Here is a 21,606-nt window from a genome sequence, read left to right as displayed (position 1 = left end):
TTACGTGGCTCTAATGCATACTACATGTTCACATGTCTAACACATATTAATGATTAATACATATTCAAAATCGTATTTTCCAATCACAAGTTAATAATTTTGAAAGTTTAGAGATAAAAAAATAAATATTTTTTTTAAGACGTTTTAACCTAATTATAAATACCAACATTTTCAATGTAAGAAATAATATTTCATAAATTCAAATATGACTTATAATACATTTCTTATTATAATTTAACAAAGCATGTATACAAGTCGATAAATAAAGTTTATTAGTCAATTTGAGTATGGTTCAATTAGTTAAGACATATATCAATGATTAAGATGGTTGAAATTTGAATCTTTTCACTTCACATGTTGTTGAACTAAAAATAGAATTAATAAATAAAAGTGTATTGTTTTGTTACTTAGAAAAATATATATATTATCTTGTCCTATTAAAAATTATTTGAATAATGGAAGAAAATATCTTAATAAGAATGGATTGCTTAAACCAAATATGAAATGTAAACTACAAAATTTGGTGTCTTCATTTGATGTTTGAAAAAGATATGGTAGAAAAGGTCAATCTGTCACTTGAATGTAAATATCACATCAAAGACTTTCACAAACAAAGTGCACTCTAATTGACTTTGTGTTTTCATAATTAAGGTGTCCCAAGAATTGAAATCCTTTAAAAGATAATTTCCTCCATTTTCATTTATTAACATATATTGTCATGTTTTGTTTTTAATTGAAAGATATTAAAGTAGGAAGTTCATGTTCAAACTTTGGATATCATTGTTAATTAGAAAGCTAAGAAAATAGATGGAAATTTAGAATTTTATAATTTATCACCACAAGTTTTCGTTAAAGAAAACATTGAGGAAATTTTTTTTCCTCTCGGTGTAATTAAGTTAAAAGATCAAATAATTTTATTATGTTTGATAATCATTTGGGTTTCGATCTTTTTTTTAAAATTATGTTTATAAATACTATATTCACATTTAAGTTTCTTTATTTGGTAATTCCACTCTCAATGCTTTAAAAAAAAACCCAAAAAATCCCAAATTTTGAAAACTTATTAAAAAAATTGTTTTTAACTTTTTTTTTTTTTTTTTAAATTTCATTAAGAATTCACATTTTCTTTTAAAATTTGAAAACCATAGAAAAAAAAAAGAAAGAAAGAAAGAACAATGAGAGGAAACAAATATAAGTTTTTAAATACAAAAATTTTAAAAGGAAATCGTTTTCAAAAGTAATCTTAGACCCTATTTGGTATTCATTTGGTTTTTTATTATTAATTTTTAAAAATTAAGCCTACCTCTAACTTTCTTACTTTGCAATCTACTTTTTACCTTTTAAAAACCAAGTCAAATTTTGAAAATTAAAAAAAAAAAGTTTTTAAAAATTTTGTTTTTGTATTTTTAGAATTTGGTTAGGATTTCAACTCTTGTACCTAAAAAAGATGTAAATTATTGTAATAAAATGAGAGAATATAAGTTTATTTTTCAAAAAATAAAAAATGAAATCGTTATCAAACTAAACCTAAGTAATTGGAATAGAACAAAGCCAAATTTTATGTAACTCAATACCCGACAAAGCTTGTAACTCTACCTTTAAAAAACAAAAAAACAAAAAAACAAAAACCCTCTAGATATTTGAGGTGCACATAATTCATACAAAATTTTTAATTGGTAAATTTGAAAATCAAGCTAACCAAACCATATGATGGTTCAATTCTAAAACAAAAAAATCTCACGTCAAAATCTAGCAAAAAAAATTTTAGATTGTTTTCCCCCATCCTTATGAAAATGATATATCAATTATGTATTCAGATATTTTCATTTAAATTTCATATAGGAAGTCTTTTTTTAATAGAAAAAAGAAAAAAAAAAAATCAGAAATTAGGGAAGGAAAAAAAGAGGCAGCCAATGTCAAGAATACCGGCTTATCCCAAGGCGACACGTGGATGATAAATTATATGAAAATAAAATAAAAATATTATTATTATTTTTTTAACATATGGGTAAGTTAGAAGGGGAGAAGTGTGGTACAATGCATTGTCCAAATGCACATTGAAAAGCATTAAACCCCACAAAACTTGATGGCTTTTCAACCAAAAGCAACCCATTTCAAATCACCCAATTGTTGTTATCTCTCCTTTTAATTCTCCCCCCACCTTTCCTTTTTCTTTTCATTTCTCTTTATGAATTTTTAGTAAAAGTTAAAAGTAAGTGAAAGTGCTTTTGAAGGACTTATGTGCCATCAAGTAGGAGTAGTTTGGTAACAAATTCTTCTATTGAAGTGGTATCTGATGACTCAGAAGATATCAAGCTTTTGATTAGGGATGATTTTTCTTCTGTTAAAGATTGAGGTTCTTAATAAGGATATTCTTTTGGATGGAAACGTTATTAATAGTGTACTTCAACTTTGTCATATCCTTCTAGAGAAGAACAAATTTACTTATGATATTATTGCAACTTTGACCTCCTCTCAAAGATGCTTTTTAATTTGAAAAGCAGATAGTGTTATTCCCCTCCTTGATAAGGAGCTAGGAAGCATGGATACTTCTAATTGTGCAGAGAATCGATATCAGATATAGATACAATATGGATACGTCTAGATACGTGATTTGAAGTATCTGATTTTTTTTGTTTTTATTTTAAATTTTCAGATACGCTCTGCTTTCAAATACATTAAGGAGATACGTGAGTCAATTTTTTGTTTTTCCAAATTTAAGTTCAACCATTTAAAAAGTCCAACTCATAACTCATTTTATTTTAGTGCATGTTTAGGAATGATTTTAAAATTATCAAAAAGCACTTTTTTCATTTTTAAAATCACTTGAAAACACACTTTTAATTACTCAAAATTTATTTAGTTTTAAATTTTACACTTTTAAATGCAATTTTCATATCATCAAAATTAGTTTTAAATAATTAAACAAGTTTCACGATGATTTTGAAAATGACAAAAGTGATTTCAAGTATTTTGAAATCACTTCCAAACATAAAAGCCCACTTAAATTGAGCAATCCAAATCAAAATAAATTAAAAATAATAAAACATAAAAAAAAAAAATTAAAACTCGAAATGTAATTAAATCTTCATTCTTCCTTACTCTCTCACTATTTAAATCATGATTCACACCTTCGTCATTCTCAACTTCAATTTTCAATCTTCATCTTCTACTTCTTTCCTACCGTCTACTTTAGTCGCTCAACAATAATCACTCAATGTTACTGGATTTTTTTTAAAGTTTTCACTCTTTTCTTGAATATATTTTAATCTAACTTAAAATAAGTATTATAGCAATTAATTAGACATATATAACGTATTTTCAACGTATCTGTATCTTAGTTTTTTAGAAATTAATGTATAACTATATCGTATCGTATATGTATCATGTATCCGTATCTATATTTGTGTTTCTTAGATGGGAAGTTTTAAGTGTGGTAAAGTGGTAGTTGTGTTGTTTGTTCTATTTGCCATATCATTTCTTTTATAAATTTAGAATGCTCGACTGATCTCATAATTAAAAAATTAAAAATTAATAAATAAATTTATTTAAAAAAAAAAAAAAAAAAAAAAAAACTGCAGTCTCTTCTTTATTTTCATCATCCTGGAGGCTCCATGTCACCAAAACAAATAATAGGATAGAAAAAATATTCAACTTATATTTGTACTTTTTGCTTTTAAAAAAGTAATAGTTTGAGAAGTCTAGAAATAATATGGAAGTCTCTATCCATTCTATTTTCAACTATAATTTTTCTTCCTCAATTAATAAAATTATTAAAATTACTATTATAGGTACAAATAAGTTATTTGATACATTACTCTTTGGAGATTAAGGATTATCTTATTTTATCAAGACGTCGAATGTTGCTAAAAATATTATTTTTCTCATCCCTCATATGAATGTTGTGAGGTTTTCTTTTTATAAAAGATGTCTTCTTACTTGGTCAGAGGTTAAAAGAGAGTTTTGGGACGATTGTAATGAGGACAACGAAACTCCACATATCTATACAATGGTATGATACTATCCATTTTAAATATAAACTTTTATGACTTTGCTTAGATAATTGTCCTCACTTATATATCCATGATCATTTGTTTTCCTAAGCAATGTAAGATTTTATTTACACTCTAACATATTGGTTTTTGGATAGGGTATCATCGACTTTAATTGAGGATCTTACTCATGTTTTCGTTTTAATATACTTATTTTTTTTAAAAAAAAGTAATTGATCAAGATCATTTATTATTTTAAAAAATAAAAACTGATAAAGCAAAAATAAATAATCAAGTGAAAAATAGATTCATCGCAAATCATAACAAGAAATTAACACAACTTTTCATATCAACCACTCATTATGAAGAAACGTTAAAACCTAGGAATGCCAAAGAAATTAATTATATATAATATAAGAAAAAACAGATAATTAGTAGGAGAGAAAAAAGTAAACGAGGGGGCCGAGGAATTGACCGAAGGGGGAAAGTAGAAAAATGGCGAGTAATTGAGAAGAGTGTGAAACGTGGCGATGCTGACATGGAATAAAAAGGAAAGAAACAGCACAACACTATCTTTTTAACCAATGTGGGGAATCTAACAGCATAATAAAGATATGTATGGCCACATGAAAAATTGTGGTTCACAAAATTTCTTCCCCTCACCCCCCCATTGCTGACGTGGAATGTCCCACCTTGTCATCTTAAACTTAAACTCCTCCTTCTCCAATTTCATACTTTAACCATTTTTCTCTTTCTCTCTGCTCTGCAAAACCCAGGAAAAGACTCTTGGATTCAACGTTAAAAAAGCAGAGGAAAACAGAGATTTGAATTCAAGGATAGATTCTCGGGTTTCTTTTTTTAAATCCGAGAATGAAAATGGCTGAAGTTGAAATTAGAGATCCAATCCTAAAGTTGTTTGGGAAGACCATTGCTTTGCCACTAAACCATTTGGATTTGGCTTCTGATTCGAAATTTCTTTCTTCAGAAACTACTGTGCCTAAAGCTGGCGAAAAGGTAGGAATTTTCCACCACTTAACTCTGTTTGGTTTCAGAGTCTCTGCTTTTTTTCAGAATTGGACATGGGTTTTTTCGTTTTTCTTTCCGTTTACTTTAAACAGTCAAGTTCTAGACTTGATTGGGTTTCTTTTCTTCTATCCGAAATTCGAACGAATTTTGGGTAAATAGTGTTTATTCTTCTGTTACTCTGTTTTTAAAGCTTTGGATTCTTAACATTCTTCCACAGGAAACTTCATGTGAAGAATTAGCATCAGAAAAACAGGGGAATAGCAGTGGAAACCAAATCACGGATCAAACAACATCAGGAGTGAGTGAGAACCCATCAGAAGAAAGAGAAATTTCATCTCCAAAAGCTTCCAAAAATGAAGAACAAAGTGAAACAAGTATCTCCCCTGATAACAAAACCTCCAAAAAACCAGACAAAATTCTTCCTTGCCCTCGATGTAACAGCATGGACACCAAATTCTGTTACTTCAACAACTACAATGTCAATCAACCTCGTCATTTTTGCAAGAATTGCCAAAGATATTGGACTGCCGGTGGAACCATGAGGAACGTTCCAGTCGGTGCCGGCCGTCGAAAGAACAAAAGCTCCTCATCGTCACATTTCCGTCAGTTAATAATTCCCGACGGTGGAATTCACCGCCATCAATTTCTAGGGAACAATGGAACCTTTCTCACTTTCGCCTCAGATTCTTCAATTTCCGATTCACAGAACTGTAACCCAAGTGGGTTTCTCATTAGTACAGAAAACGGAGATGATCATTCGAGTAAATCTTCAATTACAGCTTCAAATTCCTCGGAGAAAGGAGCTAAAATAACCTCACAACAATCAGCAGTGAAAAACGTTTTTCCTTTTCCACCTCAATTACAATCATTTACAGGGCTTTCATGGCCTTGTTCTTCAATGGCACCACCGCCGTTCTGCCCGCCGGCGTTTCCGGTGTCGTATTACCCTGCACTCCCGTACTGGGGCTGCACAGCGCCGCCGTCTTGGACAGTAATTATTCCCAACGGTCAAAATTCGTTTACTAATTCCTCTGTTTTGGGGAAACATTTAAGAGATGGGAATATGGTTAAAAGCCCATCAAATTCAGAGTCTGAAGAAACTGTTAAACAGAAAAATTATGAAGAAACCTGTTTCTGGATTCCCAAGACAATGAAATTGGATGATCCAAATGAAGCTGCAAAGAGTACCATCAGGTCAACACTTGGGATTAAGAATAATGAAAAAGCTGGTGCAAGTACTACAATCAATGGCGGTAGCCTTTTTGTCTCTTTACAACAATCTGCAAAAGGAAAAGATCAAGAAAACCACAATGAAAGCTGCTCGCTTTTACAGGCAAATCCAGCAGCTTTTTCTCGGGCTTTGAAATTCCGTGAGATTGCTTAGTTTTAGAGTGAAAACGATGGCACTGTTGTGTTGTTCGTTAAATTAAATTAACCTCTGAGTTTGAGATCCCACAGCCAAAACAAAAATTAGAAGTGGAAATTATTGTTATTTTTCGAGTAGAAGCAGTTAGTTTAATGAAGACAAAACTGGACCAGACATCCAACACAAGGACTCCACTTTTGTGGAAACCCCATGTTTGCAGGCTGGGGCATTTGTTTTTGTCGAGCTTTCTTGTACATTATTATTACAAGTGAGATATATACTTCATCTGCCCTGATGGATGCTAGATTCTTGGCTGTGTTACAATCTCATATATATATATATATTATATTTCACTCTCATATAAATTAAACAACCAAAAGTTGCAGACATTTGGATATGGATGCAGCCAATTCCCTAGTTTGGTTCTTGTTGTTTTTGTTAGGGACTTTATCATAGATCTTATGTAGTCATGGTTGTCTTCTTTCAACCGTCTCCCTTTTAAAGGAACAATCATGAAAGCCTCCCTTAAAATAGTAATCCAGTAATTCATTCATGCTATTATGAAATCAACAAACAAAAAAAAGCAACATAGATAGTAGAGAATTCGGCACAGAGATTTACATTGTTCACTAACAGTATGTTAACAATCCACAGACAGTGTGCAATTATCAAATTGACAAACAAAGATAATCGAGAATTTACTTGGTTTACTAACAATATGTTGGTTACGTCCACAGGCCGAGAGAGCAATTTATTATTAGAGATAATATCAAATTACAAACTATAAAAGCACCTGTAGGGTTAGAGGGTAAACATACAGTGCAAATCCAAGAATTGTCATTCGGAAAGCTAATTATAACATATTTAAGACATTTTGACACAGGCTTAATCTCAAGCAATAACTTTTAATCATGGAGCAGCCTAGCTAATATGACACTTTAGTTGCACTCTGATGACGTCCTTAACTACTTTTAGTCGAACCTATTGAGTCAATCATAATTTTATTCTGATATTTGGTTGTGTTGTTTTGGTATGGACAGTTAGAGACCACATCTTCTTCTACACTAAGATTCATTGCCATTGGAGAGGGGACCCAAATGCATGTGATGCCATATAACATTCATTATCATATGGTTCCCATCTTCTTCACCTTTGCTCTTCTTTTCCTTCCTTTATCCATTTTTTGTTTTTATTTTCATGTATATTATTATCACAGTATTTACATCATTAGCTTTACTTGATATGTCAATTTCTTTACTAAAAATTGTTGTTGTTTGATAATAATAATTCAGCTTTTATGTTGCTAAAAGATAAGGGCATGTCTCTGTAAACTGTTCTCCAAACTAGCTTTAAACAAACATATGGGGAAACAAAAATAAAGTGATTATGAGATGGAATCAAAATCATGGTAGGAATTGGCTGTCAAACTTAAAACTAATCATATGTTATCAAATTGGAAATATGAGTCAGGATAATTATGATATTAAAAAAAAAAAAAAAAGTTATAGTGTGTGAATGTATATTATATTAAAGAGAAGGTTCAATATGTTTGAGGACTGGTTGGATTTTAATGTTGAAAAATGGACACATGAGCATGGGGGAATTTGAAGGCTTGGGAGTGTAGGAATTAATCTCCATGGTGGACAACAAAAAAAAAAAAATTAAATGGTGGAAATGCAAATAAATAAATAGATAAATAATGCATGGTTTTTTTTTTTTTTTTTTTTTTTGAGAAAGTGACTTGGAAGCAAAGTTAAGAAAAGTGAAAGCAACTTTACATTCCACCCAAAAAGGAAGATTGGAAAAAGATGGAACAACTTGTGAATTTGATGTGTCCCCTTCTAGTGGACACTTAAAGAGCCACCACTTGGGGGTTTGTCATATATATACATGATATATATTTAATATACACATATATTTATGCTCATCCTCAAATGTAGAGAGATTGGGCTCAGCCCAGCTTCCCAAATTCTCATTTCCCTATCCATAAAAATTATTTGACTGAACCCAAAACCATTGCTTCTTGGGCCAATTTCCAAAGTTGGGTTCTCTCCCAAGAAATAATTTTGTTGATACTACTGAAATAGGTTTGAATTTACTACGTCTTACAAGAATGGAAGATATTTTAATCAATCAACTAATACTTTAAACGAAACAAGTGCAATGGAAGAAAATTTAGGTTTGATGACAAAAATACCACTAAAAGTCTAGTTTTTTTTTTAAAGAAAAAATGGGATACATTGAACTAACTATATCGATGATAAAATAAGATATACTAGTACTAGTCTAAACATTGTTGTTCACAACATATTTGACAAAAAAAAGAAAAAAAAAATTGATTTGTGTGAATAAACTTTGATTTCTGTATAAGTGCACACTCTCTGATGTTTGATTTTATGATATTCTTTCTTTTGAAGTGTGTTTCATGTGAGGGAATGAAAAGGACTTGGTCTCGAGGTTAAAGTCTTTATGTTTTGCAGCAAATGTCTTTAATCTTCAAGAGCTTTAGGAAGTCTTCCTGATCATTATGTAGACTTGGGTTAATTAGCTTTGAGTTTGGCCCTTTGAGCTTGTACTTTGTTGGTATAAGCTCTAATCATTTGAGTTTGGACCTTGAGTCAAATTTTCATTTATTCAACTTTTTGGCTTTATTTGATCTTCAACCTAATTCCTATATGGCTTAATCCGATCTTGCTAGACTCACTTTTGTTATTTATCGTCTAATTCGGATCTAAAGCGTTGTGTCATGGAAATTCGAAATCCACTTCCTTAAAGAAATTTTGGCACGATCTCGATGTGAATCGTTTATGTCGATTGCTCTCCAGAGTTAAAAAATAAAAAGAAAAATAAATAAATGTCTCTCTTTTTCGCACAAGTGTAGTTACCCAAACCTCACCTATTTGACCAGACAATTATAATGTGTGTGTAAGAGAAGAGCTTTAACTATCACTCTAGTCACTTTTACAAGTTTTTTTTAGAGCTCTCATATTTATGCTCTTAAACTTTTGATGTAGGACAAGAAATTCTCTCAAGTGTGAACTTGTTATGGGCCATGGGCCTTGGTAATTGTGGGTCATTCCAACAACTTAATCAAATAGTTATGATGAAGATATAAGTGTCCTTGTTTAGAATTTTTCGTTTTTTGTCCTTATATTCAATTTGAGACATCTATCAATTTATAATTTGCATCAATTTTGATAACATATAGTTTTTTCATTAATTAAAAATAACGTGACATTTCGTAACTGGCTCGAATTTCTAATTTTACAATAGCTCATGAAGATCAAGTAGTATTAACATCTCATATACTGGGACAATCAATGGTTTAGATACAACTTATAATATGAAATAAAATCTCTATAAGCAAAAAACTATATGATGAATAAATCTTATTCACGGGTATATTTTTGGATCCATGAAGAACGAGCGCTAATTTGAGAGAAAAAGTACTTTGTACAATGAACATGCATCAATGTACACTGCCAACCACACCTTCATATGTTTGCATTAAAAAAAAAAAAAATAAATAACTCCAACCCTAAACATAACTCAAATTAAAGACACACACCAGTAACTTTCATAATAATTGGAGTATCGATAACATCCTTATCCTTTTCAGACAATATATAATGTGGAGAGAACTAACTTCTAACTTCAAAATTGATAATTTATACTTAATGATAATTAAGTTATGCTCATTGGCATTTACATTCCTATCTTTACTAAGAAAACAATTAATCCTTACTAAGAAAACAATGGTTAATCTAATTAAGGATTTTTATTATTATTATTTTTTAATAGGAGGAAGGAATGGTGGTTGATTTGAATAATGAATAACCCTTATATTTATGATGTGATATATTTAACTTCCTAAAATATTTTAACCTTTATTTTAATTAAACCCCAAAATTTAAAGTTTCAAATCACTAGTTTGGCTAAGGTTTGGCATCTAGAAGATGTGCAACTGATTACAAGAAGTTTCTTGAGTCAATAGGCATAAAAACAGCACACGTCGAGGAAACATAGGATGACAAAGTAAGTAACCTTTAATAAAAGCAAAGAACAAGAACAAAACACAAGAATAATATTTAGGATTACATTTAGTCTATCATGTGACCAATAATAATAATAATATGAACATATGTTCCACCACTCAAATTTCACTGTCACCACTCTGTACGATTCTCAGTTACCTCTCTAATCCATTGTCTTAAAAATTTGGGCTATAAAAACTCAAATCGAAAATTCCACGTCATACTTTCATGTGGTGGCTCCGACCCCAAGAAAGTCGATAAATCTTGGTGATTGTTTTCTTGCCTCCGCCGTTACCGATGAAGATCCACCACTGGCCGCATGTGAGCCCCCAACGCCGTCGTTTGACGGTGGCGCCGCAGTGTTATACGCCTCATACTGGTGGTGGCTTTGTGGTACTACAAACCCATTATTGGTTGTTCCATTCCAAAATCTGCTCTTGGGATCTGCACACCACGACGCCCAATTCATACGTTAATGAATTTACGCTTCTCATTTTGTCAAAAGTACATCACTCAATATTAATGCATTATTTTTTATATATTTCATCATCATTTACTTCTATTTTCTCATATTTCTTCTTGTTTAATAGGAACTAAGATCTGTACATCAAGTTAATTTAGGTTGTGGTTTGATCATCATTTTATTTTTGAACTTAAGCTTATAAACATGACTTTAACTTATAAATTTTTATTTTTTGTTATCCACTTTTAACTAATGTTCAGCAAACAAAACTAAGATTAAAAAATTAAGAATTTGATTAGAAATTCAAGTATTTTCTAAATAAAAATGAAGACCAAGATTAGACAATTAAAAAAAATAAGCATATACTTCAAAAACAAAAAATTAAAAATAAAATTATTATCAAATGAGATCATAATAATTTGTATGTATTTCAACCACCTAATAACGAGACTTTGAAAAAGGTAGAACAAAACTCAACAAAGTAATTCTCAATAATAATTAGAAAAGAAGGGAAGATTGAATCATTCATCAACCAAAAAAAATTATGCAGTTAAGGTACGATAAATATAGATCTAATTTTATTCTTTTTAAAAAAAAATTAAGTAAAAAAAACTCGAATTCTCTCATCAAATTCCAAAATAAAAAAGCAAATGTTAAAAACTCTTTTTTTTAATTTTCAAAAGTTAATTGACTTTTAAAAAATTGATAAAAAGTACATTAAAAAAAAAAAAAAGCAAGAAATTTAAGGAAAAAAAAGGTGAGGTTTAAGAAAAAGATAAAATATAACCTGGAAGAACATTAAGAGTTGAAAGATGAGCACATGAGGAGAAGTAAGGATGGTTGATGCTGTTGTAGTTACTTGACATTTGGTTTAAAAATCCATAATCAACACAACCCTCAAAGTTTCCAAAAGAAGAACAAGAAGTTGTTGGTGGTGCTGTTTCATGATTATCTTTGGGAAGATTAAGGAAACTCAAATCTTGCTCCATTTTTCTGTAAACAGATTGACTCAGCTTCCTCCTTCTGTAACAACGAGACTGCTCTCTATATTTCCTTGCCATTATAACATGCCAATGATTCTTCACTGCATTATCAGTCCTCCCTGGAAATAGCCTTGCAATCATTGCCCATTTGTTTCCATATATTCTATGAGCTTGCATTAGCCTCTCCTCTTCTTCTTCACTAAATGCCCTTCTATTTATCCTTGGATCCAACTGATTAAACCATCTCAATCTGCAACTCTTACCTTCAGTTAAAACATTTAATTAAACCTGTCAGATTTAAACATGACTCAACTGATTAACACACCAAAGAACATGTAATAAAATTGTGGCCGTCTTACCAGATCTTCCTTCTAGCTTTTCTGCTATGAGGTTCCAATTTTGAGGGCCATAAAGAGCCACGAGCTCTCTCAATTTGGTGTCCTCTGCAGGCCTCCAATGGCCTCTAGCACAGAGTCTAGACTGAGCTCCAGTACTGGGGGTATTATTGGAACAAGAAGTTGGGTTAGCAGCATTATTTTGATTCAAGGATTCATTGATATTTTCAACAAATCCATCACTGAAATCAGAAGCTCCATTATTGTTATAATTATTATTATTCCCAACATCAGTCTCTGAGCTTCTAGTCATCATAGACTCACAAGAAAGTGGGAAGTTCCAAAAACCTCTCTCATTCTCACAACTCTCTTGAGAAGATGAAGAAGAAGAAGAAGAAGAAGAAGAAGAAGAAACAATTGCTGCTGCAGAGTTGAGATCAAGATTCAAACTTTCTTCATCTTCATCAACAAACATCCTCATTAGTAGCTTTTTTCAAAGGAAACATAGCATTTTTCTTTGTTTTCACTAAATGGGGTTGTGATTTATAGGCTAAAGATTTGGAATGGAGATGCTGATGATGACAAAAAGTTGGACTGTTTGAAGGTCATCTCCAAGAAAAGGCAGAATATTAGAGAAAAAAGGTGGAAGAGAGATGGGAAAAAATGTGGGACTACAAATAGAAAGAAGGGTAAGAAAGAATTAAGGATGGGAAATAATTGAATAAACTTAGAGGATTGGGTTGGGAAAGAAATCGAATATTGCAGTGTACGAAAGAAAGGGAAAACTTAGAGGAGGGTAAACAGTAACAGTTAAGTGTTCTTTTCAAACTGACTCAAAGAGAAGAATGCAACATGAGCATTTGCTGTGTGGCTGACCCTTTTTAGCTAACAAGTTTGGATTTATTTGCCCTTCCTTTTGGTTTTCTATTTGGACTCAATCCCTCTCATTTTTCATATTATTATAAACTTGAGACTATTAAAAAAATGAAAAAATATAGTTTAACTACTTCCAGGCTTGTTTGGAAGGCTTTGAATCCGTTATATAATGTAAATCTCATCGTTAGTGCATTTGAAATATATAGTATTTGATATTGCTCTCAGTTAATAAACATGCTCTTTTCTTTTTCTCATAAACATAATTAACATATTATTAGTAAACTACGTAAACCTCTATATCAATCTTTATTATTTATGTTTTCTTGCTTTCTTTATCTATCGGTTTCATAATCCTTATTATAGAAAATATAAGGGAAATTGATAGGTCCAAGTTAGCCTCAAATATGGAGGAGACTGAGAAGTAGAAGAATTAACATAAAAAGATTTAAGGAGGAAAAACGTACGGACCTCTCTCTATTTATGAACCTCTGAAAAAGTCAGTGGGGAAATCAAACCAAACAAATCTTATGCATCTTTTTTTTTTTCTTACCAATCCCAATACTTTCAGAACTGTTAGAAATCAGATAATAAAATTAAAATGGAACTAGTATATAAAACTTGTGGAGGTGGGGAAAGGGTTTCTCTATTTAGAACGTGTAATTCTTTTTTATTTTAACTTCATCTTATGGTGAGTTTAGCATTTAAATCTCTATTCTTTCAGTACCAAACCAAGTTTAATTACGTTTAAGTTAGCGTGTAAGATATATTTTATACTCTTAAAAACAGTTTCTTAACAAAGATTTATTTTGGTGTTGAGTAAAAACGTCACATGATTAATTTTATTAAACGCTTCTTAAAATGCATTTTTTTATTCAAAAGGTAACTTGTTACACCATATAAGAATAGAACCTTGTTTGTCTATTTGCATCTTTTAACTAATTTAGTCACATTATATTTTTAATTAATCTTTTAATTGGTTCTTATACTTTAAATGTCATATTAGAATCTCCTAAACTTGATTCTTACTTTTCATAAAAAGGTGTTATATCTTAAACCCTGATTTAAATGAGATAGAAGTATATAGTTAATAGGTTAAAGGCATCAATATACTCATCAAATATTCAAACATTTACTTCATATCATTGAACCTTCATTTAAATTAAGAAATTTCAACCAATGACCTACTAGGTCCCAAGATGTTAAAGCCATTTCTATCACCATCACTAAACCTTGGAGAAATCAAATTTTAAAAGGCAACAGTATGAGTTTTGATGAACCTCAAATTCAGAAATTTTTTAGTATGAAGTTAAAAGTGTGGTTTGGTTTTGGTTTGTGAAGTGGCTGTCCCTTTCTTCAATTTGCAATAAAAATGATGGGTTGTTTTCTGTTTCCAGCTTCCAGTGCTTTGACACCTTTCATTTCAATGCAGATTTCAGCTTTCAGAACACAACAAATACAACAAAGAAAGAGATAGAAAGAGAGATTTTTGAGTTTGACACCTTAGTTATTAGAAATACAGAGAAGGCCTGTCCTGGCTGCTGCCTGCTGCCTGCTGAGATATATTGTCAATCACACTCATCTAATAACATATAAAATTTTCAAAACTTTTGTTTATTTGTTTTCTCTTTTTATATTTGGAAATAGCTGCCCTTAACCAACTGAGGTTGACCCAACAAACCCTCCCTTTGCCTTTTTATCAACAAATTTCAACAGTCCCAATAAACTCCTTTCTATATCTCTCCCATCTCCATTCCCTGCCTTGGCTTTTCACCAAAAAAGAATGGTAACTCTAACCTCTTTTATCACTTTCTCAAGCAAATTCTCAAGTGGGTTTGGAAGATTAGAGATTTTTGTTTAAAAGACTATACGGTAATCATCATTAAGTAAACGGTGAAAAATTTAACATGGTATCAAAATAAAATATTGTTAATTCAATCCAGTAACTAGAACATTAATACATGCTCAAGCTTTTGAATTCTAGTGATACTTTTATCTTTTTCTTTTCAATTCTTATCATGTTTGTTGGGTTGGGGATATATATCTTCAACATTCAATAGAAATTTTAACACATGGGTGGATAAAGAAAGTTTCATGATATTGTTCATACTATATCTGTCCTTTTAAGAGAAAAGAAGTTAAAGAGGGGCTTTAACTAGAAAGCCAGTAAAAAAAATAATTAAAAATAAAATAAAAATAAAAGGGTAGAGATTTTTTCACCTTAAGGAATGTACTTGGATTGCAAAACCACATGAACAGTTTAGGGCTTACATCTTCAACAGTGCTGAAACAAAACAAACTTTGAAACTGAAATTAGAGAGGGTGAAGTTTTTTTTTTTTTTTTTTTTCCCTCCACATTCATTTTTTTATCTCATTGGGAATCCCAAATTCAGACGTTTCATTCAATTCATTGTTTGGCACAGTGTATCAGGAATGTACTATCAACTGTGACAATGGGGTGAACAGTAATGGGTCAAGAAAGATAGCTTTGAACAACAGCCACCAACCAAACAGGACACTATCTCCATTAATGAGTTATCATATTTCTGAGCCAAAGATCTCAAACTGATAGCACCCTTCATTTCAACTTCCTTCCAAAACCATCTACGAATCTAATCTTCCTTCTCTATCTACCTCTGAATACATATACTTCATTTGGCTTTATACAAAAATCAAATCCCCATTTAGGTAATTTTCAACCTTCCTTCTTTTAGGATCATCAAAAAATCCCTTTACTCTTCTTGCGTTCACAGTTTGGTTCTATTTGGTAACAAGCCAAGAGAAAGAAAAGAGGAAATTTTGATCTAGTATCTTTAGTACAAGGAAGTAAAGAAGCAAACCCATTTCATTGAATTTGTTATAAAGTACTCCCTCTTTAATGAGATGATATAACTACGAGTACACTTTGTTTTGGAATCTATTAAAGATTCATCAATTTGTGTTTATGATTTCGGTAGAAATTATGCTACATAAGATTAGGATGAGTTTACTCTTCACTGTATAAAAAAAAAGCCAAAAGGAAGAACCATAAAAAAACAAGTAGAGGGATGTATAATGAGATAAACACACAAGTTTAGCATTGATTAATGCAATAAATTTGGAAAAAGTGACAATAATTTTGAAAAGGTTAGTGTATTCAGACAAAGGACAATATATATAGGAAGCAGAAGATGAGGGTTAACGTTGAAAAGTAAAACTGTGTGTAACAGTATTGCTCAACGCCTAAATTTCCCCCCTTTGTTAACTTCTTCCTTTCTGGTCTGGTCATCTCCCAAAAAAAAAAAAGGGTTATTAATTTTTTTGAGGGGTTTAAATTAAATTTTTTGAATTTGTTTCTTTCTTCTGTCAATCCCACGTGCGGCATTTCTTGCCCTACAGAACTGAGCCCCTGACTGCTTCCTAATAGCAGAATTATTATGATATTTGACAGCTTACCTGAACAAGCAAACTTAGGATCCTCTTCTCATACACTTGTGCAAACTCTTTGTCCTCTTCATTCTGTTCCTCCCTGTTTCTTTTTCATGATTAAAAGCAAGAACCCAAGCCCATCAGACAAATCTTATAACTTTGCAGGTAGTGAAAGAAAGTTTTGGAATTTTCATGAACTTTGATTGGAGATCAAATGATACAAAAAAGGTTATTACGTATAAATCAAACTGGGTTATCTCAGAAGTAATATTACTGTAAATAATTGGTTTATAATACATAATTATGTAATGTTGAAAGAACAAAACCCAACTGTTGTTTTTGGCTTCTAGCGAGATAGAGAAAGAGGGAAACTCCATTATATTTTGGCCCTGCCAACTAACCTTCTTCAACCCTAAATGGGCAGCAAAGGAGCAAAGGGTAGATAGGAGCCTGAGAATAAGGAGTATGTAATAAAAGAATATGGTAAGAAATGGCCCACAATATAAATGGTAGGGCTGAGCCGAAAGATTCTGTTGGGTTTGCTCCCTTGGAAGGATACGGAATGGAAGTTAAAGGTAATGGCGACGGGTACCCTTCAATGCAGAGAACAAACAAAGATGATGAATGAATCTTTATGTTGGGATTTGCAAATACCAATATATAAAACATATCATTTAAAAAGATCTTTCACTTTTCTATGTTTCTATGTTAAAAGTAATTGAGAGGAACAAACCAAGATTAAAAATAATAATAATAATAATAAAATCCCATGATGCTTCTTTATAATTCCAACATGTTGTATGATCTGTGAAGGAAAGAGGAGAGAGAGAAGATGAAATGAAACAATGTGAAAAGATTGATAATTTTGATTTTAAGGTGGACATGAAGATTGAAGCATATTGGTCAGGTAAAATTGTCGTAAAGCACAAGGACAAACAAAAATTCCTTCACACAAGACGCAACCATAAATTCATAACATGTGGATTCTGAAATTGCTGTCTCATAACAGATAATTTCGCTGTCTATGAATTCTCTTTGGCCTATACCTCCATCTGGAGCTAGTATTTGCAATAATATCTTATACCAGAAATTAAAAAATCACTTCAACTTCAACCCCTAATGTATAACCTAAAATTAATCATATCAAATCAAGTCTCCTTAAGCACATGTAAGTATTGAAACCAACTCAACTTCAAAAGAACATTCGTTTTCCTCTGAATCAGATCTGTCTTAGAGGAAACCAACCATAATATAAATACTGTTTAAAGTAGAGAGAGAGAGAGAGAGAGAGAGAATTAAATGAAGACCATGAATTTCAAATCAAAACTCATCCCATCCTCGAGGGTGAATGATTAATGAATGGGACAGATGCTCTCTCTCTTGTTTTTCTGTGTCTGAGCAAATTGATTGTAGGAAGGTAAAGGGTCCAGAGGTGACGACTGATGACCCAAATTTGCATTTGTATTTGCATTTGCATTTGCATTTGCTGTCCCGAGAAACAGAGATGACCCTAAAGGCCTCTCATACTGTGCCCTTCAAAAAACTTGTCATGTAATGGACAACGTACCCTGGAATCTGGACTGCCAACAGTGATGCATTTCTGCAGCAAGAAACCGTGTCCTTCGGCTCATGTTTCAACAAGAAAATGAATCATCATGCATTATGAAATCTCTCATTGTTTTCTAACTTTGGTGGGGCAAAATCTAGTTTCGCTTTCACGCTAACTTTTCTTCCACCAGAAATACAATTTCAAGTCCAATCGATGACTCAGTAGACTGCATTAAAAGCGCAGAGATGCACATTGCCTTAAATTATCATATGATTTGGGGGTTCACCCTATTCTTTCCTTTCTTCTTCCTTGAAGTTTGAGCCTTTTGCAAACCCAACCACATATTCTTTCTGATGAGTGTTTCAAACAATGACCAAGGATTAGAATATACAGGTGAGTGTTCTTACAAATCCTATAGGAAATCAAATTCAAGTGATGGTAGGGGTTCAAGCATAATTTGATCACTATCTTCCAAATGTGATGCAGTCATTTGCAATGGGGGCCAAACTTGCAAGTTTCTCAAAAGATTACAGTAGTCAGGGCCGGCATTGCATCAACAAATGGTAACTGTGGAAACGTTCGAGTCTGTCTTCTATGTATTCTCTGTTTAAATAGCAAACATTCTGACGGATGATCTCACTCAAGATGGGAACAATCTTGTGAATCCCTCCAACCAATTTAGATAGTCAAGGCCTGCATTAAAAGATGAATGTGGTGGAATGCCTGGTCTTGTCGATCGAGCTGTAGCATCATTTCCATCACAGTTCCTGCACAAAGGAAAAAGATAACATAAACTAACATCAGCCATGTTCCTACAGAATTTCCACATAGCAGCACGTGTGTGTGGGACAGATGGGGATTCCAGTTCCAGGGTACGAGTACAATAAAACAGAAAAAAAAAATTTCACCCTCTCTTCTTGACTAATAATCACCACCTGATTAATTTCCATTCAAAACATGTTGAACTACACTTGAGAGGGGGAAAAAACCCGAGTATAAAGATTCATGTAATTTTGTTATTGCAAGTGAAGCATTGTGTAACTTGTCTACAGAATATCACTTTTATCTCAATAACAAGTTGCCAGGATTCCAGTTTTTAGCACAATATTAAGAACCACATGTCCTTCCAGCTATGTATTATCTGTTCTCTTTAGTTCAAGTACTGCATACGAAGTCTATCCCATGATTAAAAGATGTTCAAAACTGTTAAAACAATGAAAATATAGGATGATAGAAGTCAATCCATTGGAAGTTAGACAGTTAATACAAATTATAAAGATGCTGCACCATCAATCAAGATCTTGAATCATAAGGTGTAACACAATTAGAATTTATACATAGCAACCAATAAAAAAATCCCCACCGACTGCCCATTAATGGATTTCAGATATCCCTTAATCCAAAATCAAAATAGAAATCAACCAAATCTTCACCTTCCAGGATCCACATAGAAAGGAACTGAGTATAATCTGCCTGCAGCAAATGAGCAGAGCTTAATAATATCACTTGAAAGTTAACTCCATAACTACACCACTCATCAGTTGTTTGGCTAGATATTATCCATAATTATTCATAGTTTTTCACAGTAGCAATGCACTGCTCAAAGTCATAATCTTCCACAATTAACATATGATATATTTTCCAAGACAGTTAATAGCAATGCACTGCTCAAAGTCATAATCTTCCACAATTCATAGTTTTTCACAGTAGCAATGCACTTCTTAATTCTCCCAGACTCACAATTAGCATATGAACAACGTAATCAATTGAGATGCTTGAGGTTTTAATGACAGACTGAAGATTCTAAAATTACTTTCTATCACATTAAAGAAACCAACAACCCCACAAAGGAGGGAAAAACAAGGAATGATTTGCCTGAATGTACAGAGAGAAGAAGTTCCCTAAATGATCACACATCCAAAGAAACTACAAAACTTTGTAAAGCAACTCACTTCAACGATCAGCCGTCAACGACTGCAATCGCATTTCTATCAACCTTGCTGTGAACTCCCCGTCACTAACCTTCAGCATTTTCGACAAAGGAAGTGACAATCCATGTTGAACCAATGAACGATGACGCGGTTTAATCTTCCTCTCCAAACTAAAGGAAAAATATTGCGGGAAAATTTTCAATTCCAACAAATCACCCTTCATGTCTTCTAAGAAATAATTCACTTTACGAACTAAATTATTCTGAATGCTATAAGTCAACAACCCAGGAGACCTCAACACCATATTAACCACATCCTCATGCGATAAGCCCAAGCTCTCAAGGTACTGAATCTTAGGCAAAAGTGTACGTTCAACACTCGAGACCAGTAGCATTGTCGTCTGGCACGTGATGGCGTTCAACCCAACAAAACCTAGGTCGCGCAAGAACTTCAACGCAGGTCGCAATTGAAGGTCCAAGTCGGAGACGAGAATTCTAGGGCATCGAATTATGGATTTTCGAATGTCGGGAAACGGAATTTGAACTTCATTAAGAAGGAAATCGAAGATGGGGTACAGATCATAGTCGGGATTGGCGGTGAGGAGTTTGGGGTACATGTCGAGAACGCGGCCGACTGCAGAGAGCTCGAGTCCCATGGAGGAGAGACAGACCTCGACGGATTTGACGGTGGAGAGAGTGGCGGAGCGAGAATCGGGATTCTCCCGGAAGGCTTTCCGGAAATCGACATTAAGGTGATTCTCGAGGTAGAGAATTTTCTCCCGGAAAAGGAGGCCGGCGTCGGAGTGGTCGGAAAATTGGGTATTGAGAGAAAGGGCGAACCGAGGTTTTCTGAAATTAGGGTTTCTCAAAGGCTTAAGAGCTTGGAATGAGGACCGAGGGAAGAGGAAGCATGGTGGAGGAAGTTGGAATCTGCTTATCATCTCAGAGACCGAAGCTTTTTCCCAGTGGAGGAAGAAGAAACACAAAATTGGACCAAATTTTTTATTTTAATCATAGTATAAAATCTATTCTTTTACGATTAAATCAAGAAAATTTCCAAAATGTCCATCCAAGCCTAAATAAAGTCGCCAATTAATTCTTTTACAAACGAAATAATTCACCTTCTAACTTCCAATTTGATAATTACTCAAATTATTCATTTTTAAATCTTTTTTTTTTTTAATTTTGAAATTTAAAATCATTTTTATGCACGAAGCAAAATACAAAAGTTTGATTGTTTCAAAAGAAAAAAATGTTTGAGAATTTGAGGTAAGTGTGCACATGAGATAAAGAAAGAGAGAAAAGAAAAACAAAACAAAACGTAAATGTGGTTTTTGCAACTTTTTCATCAATTGAATTAATGAGAATTGTGCTATAATTAGGAAAAAGTGAGAGTTTTAAACTTATTTAGAAGAAATGGGTCTTTTTTTGTCCCATTTGAAGAGACACATTCAACAATATTTTATTTTTATTTTTTTCTCGGACTGAATGCATCTTTTGAAGAGACAAATTCATTAAAAACAATTAGAAAAATGCAGTCTCTTCCAAAAAAAATATACTAAAATAATAAAATATTTTTGCTTTATTTTTTTTTTCATTCTTTTAACGACCTGAAACTCAACTCTTTCATTACTTATGTTTTTTTAT

At 32.3% G+C, this 21,606-nt stretch overlaps 3 protein-coding genes across 4 annotated transcripts; 1 reads left to right on the top strand and 2 right to left on the bottom strand.

Moving 5' to 3' along the window:
• The first annotated feature begins 4,662 nt into the window (after positions 1-4,662).
• LOC120080758 (cyclic dof factor 1-like) lies at positions 4,663-6,679 on the top strand. Its single transcript, XM_039035380.1, has 2 exons — positions 4,663-5,006; positions 5,236-6,679. The coding sequence occupies exons 1-2, from the start codon at positions 4,863-4,865 to the stop codon at positions 6,400-6,402; spliced, it is 1,311 nt and encodes a 436-aa protein (XP_038891308.1). The 5' UTR covers positions 4,663-4,862; the 3' UTR covers positions 6,403-6,679.
• Positions 6,680-10,466: 3,787 nt separating this feature from the next.
• On the bottom strand, positions 10,467-13,039 carry LOC120081841 (transcription factor MYB52-like). The gene is made up of 3 exons (XM_039037016.1): positions 12,224-13,039; positions 11,669-12,127; positions 10,467-10,862 (listed from the first exon to the last, which is right to left on the bottom strand). The coding sequence occupies exons 1-3, from the start codon at positions 12,678-12,680 to the stop codon at positions 10,645-10,647; spliced, it is 1,134 nt and encodes a 377-aa protein (XP_038892944.1). The 5' UTR covers positions 12,681-13,039; the 3' UTR covers positions 10,467-10,644.
• Positions 13,040-17,445: 4,406 nt separating this feature from the next.
• On the bottom strand, positions 17,446-21,016 carry LOC120081809 (transcription termination factor MTEF1, chloroplastic). 2 transcript variants are annotated; one of them, XM_039036979.1, is made up of 3 exons: positions 19,982-21,016; positions 19,463-19,502; positions 17,446-18,796 (listed from the first exon to the last, which is right to left on the bottom strand). In XM_039036979.1, the coding sequence occupies exon 1, from the start codon at positions 20,898-20,900 to the stop codon at positions 19,983-19,985; it is 918 nt and encodes a 305-aa protein (XP_038892907.1). In that variant the 5' UTR covers positions 20,901-21,016; the 3' UTR covers positions 17,446-18,796; positions 19,463-19,502; position 19,982. The 2 variants fall into 2 exon arrangements, with proteins under 2 accessions (XP_038892907.1, XP_038892906.1); XM_039036978.1 differs by lacking the exon at positions 19,463-19,502 and having other exon boundaries at positions 19,982-21,012.
• Positions 21,017-21,606: the final 590 nt, after the last annotated feature.

The sequence above is a fragment of the Benincasa hispida genome, chromosome 7 (genome assembly GCF_009727055.1).
Source record: "Benincasa hispida cultivar B227 chromosome 7, ASM972705v1, whole genome shotgun sequence".
Lineage (NCBI taxonomy): Eukaryota > Viridiplantae > Streptophyta > Magnoliopsida > Cucurbitales > Cucurbitaceae > Benincasa > Benincasa hispida.
Note: the sequence above shows the minus strand (reverse complement) of the source record. Positions and strands in the feature narration are given on the sequence as shown.

Bases quoted from the DNA above. Each gene is read 5' to 3' on its own strand.
- LOC120081809 (XM_039036979.1), bottom strand. From the start codon at position 20,900: ATGATAAGCAGATTCCAACTTCCTCCACCATGCTTCCTCTTCCCTCGG.
- LOC120081841 (XM_039037016.1), bottom strand. From the start codon at position 12,680: ATGAGGATGTTTGTTGATGAAGATGAAGAAAGTTTGAATCTTGATCTC. The intron at 12,128-12,223 runs GTAAGACGGCCA...TTTTAACTGAAG, and splicing joins AAAGCTAGAAGGAAGATCTG to GTAAGAGTTGCAGATTGAGA. The intron at 10,863-11,668 runs GTTATATTTTAT...CGTGGTGTGCAG, and splicing joins AACTCTTAATGTTCTTCCAG to ATCCCAAGAGCAGATTTTGG.
- LOC120080758 (XM_039035380.1), top strand. From the start codon at position 4,863: ATGAAAATGGCTGAAGTTGAAATTAGAGATCCAATCCTAAAGTTGTTT. The intron at 5,007-5,235 runs GTAGGAATTTTC...ATTCTTCCACAG, and splicing joins TGCCTAAAGCTGGCGAAAAG to GAAACTTCATGTGAAGAATT.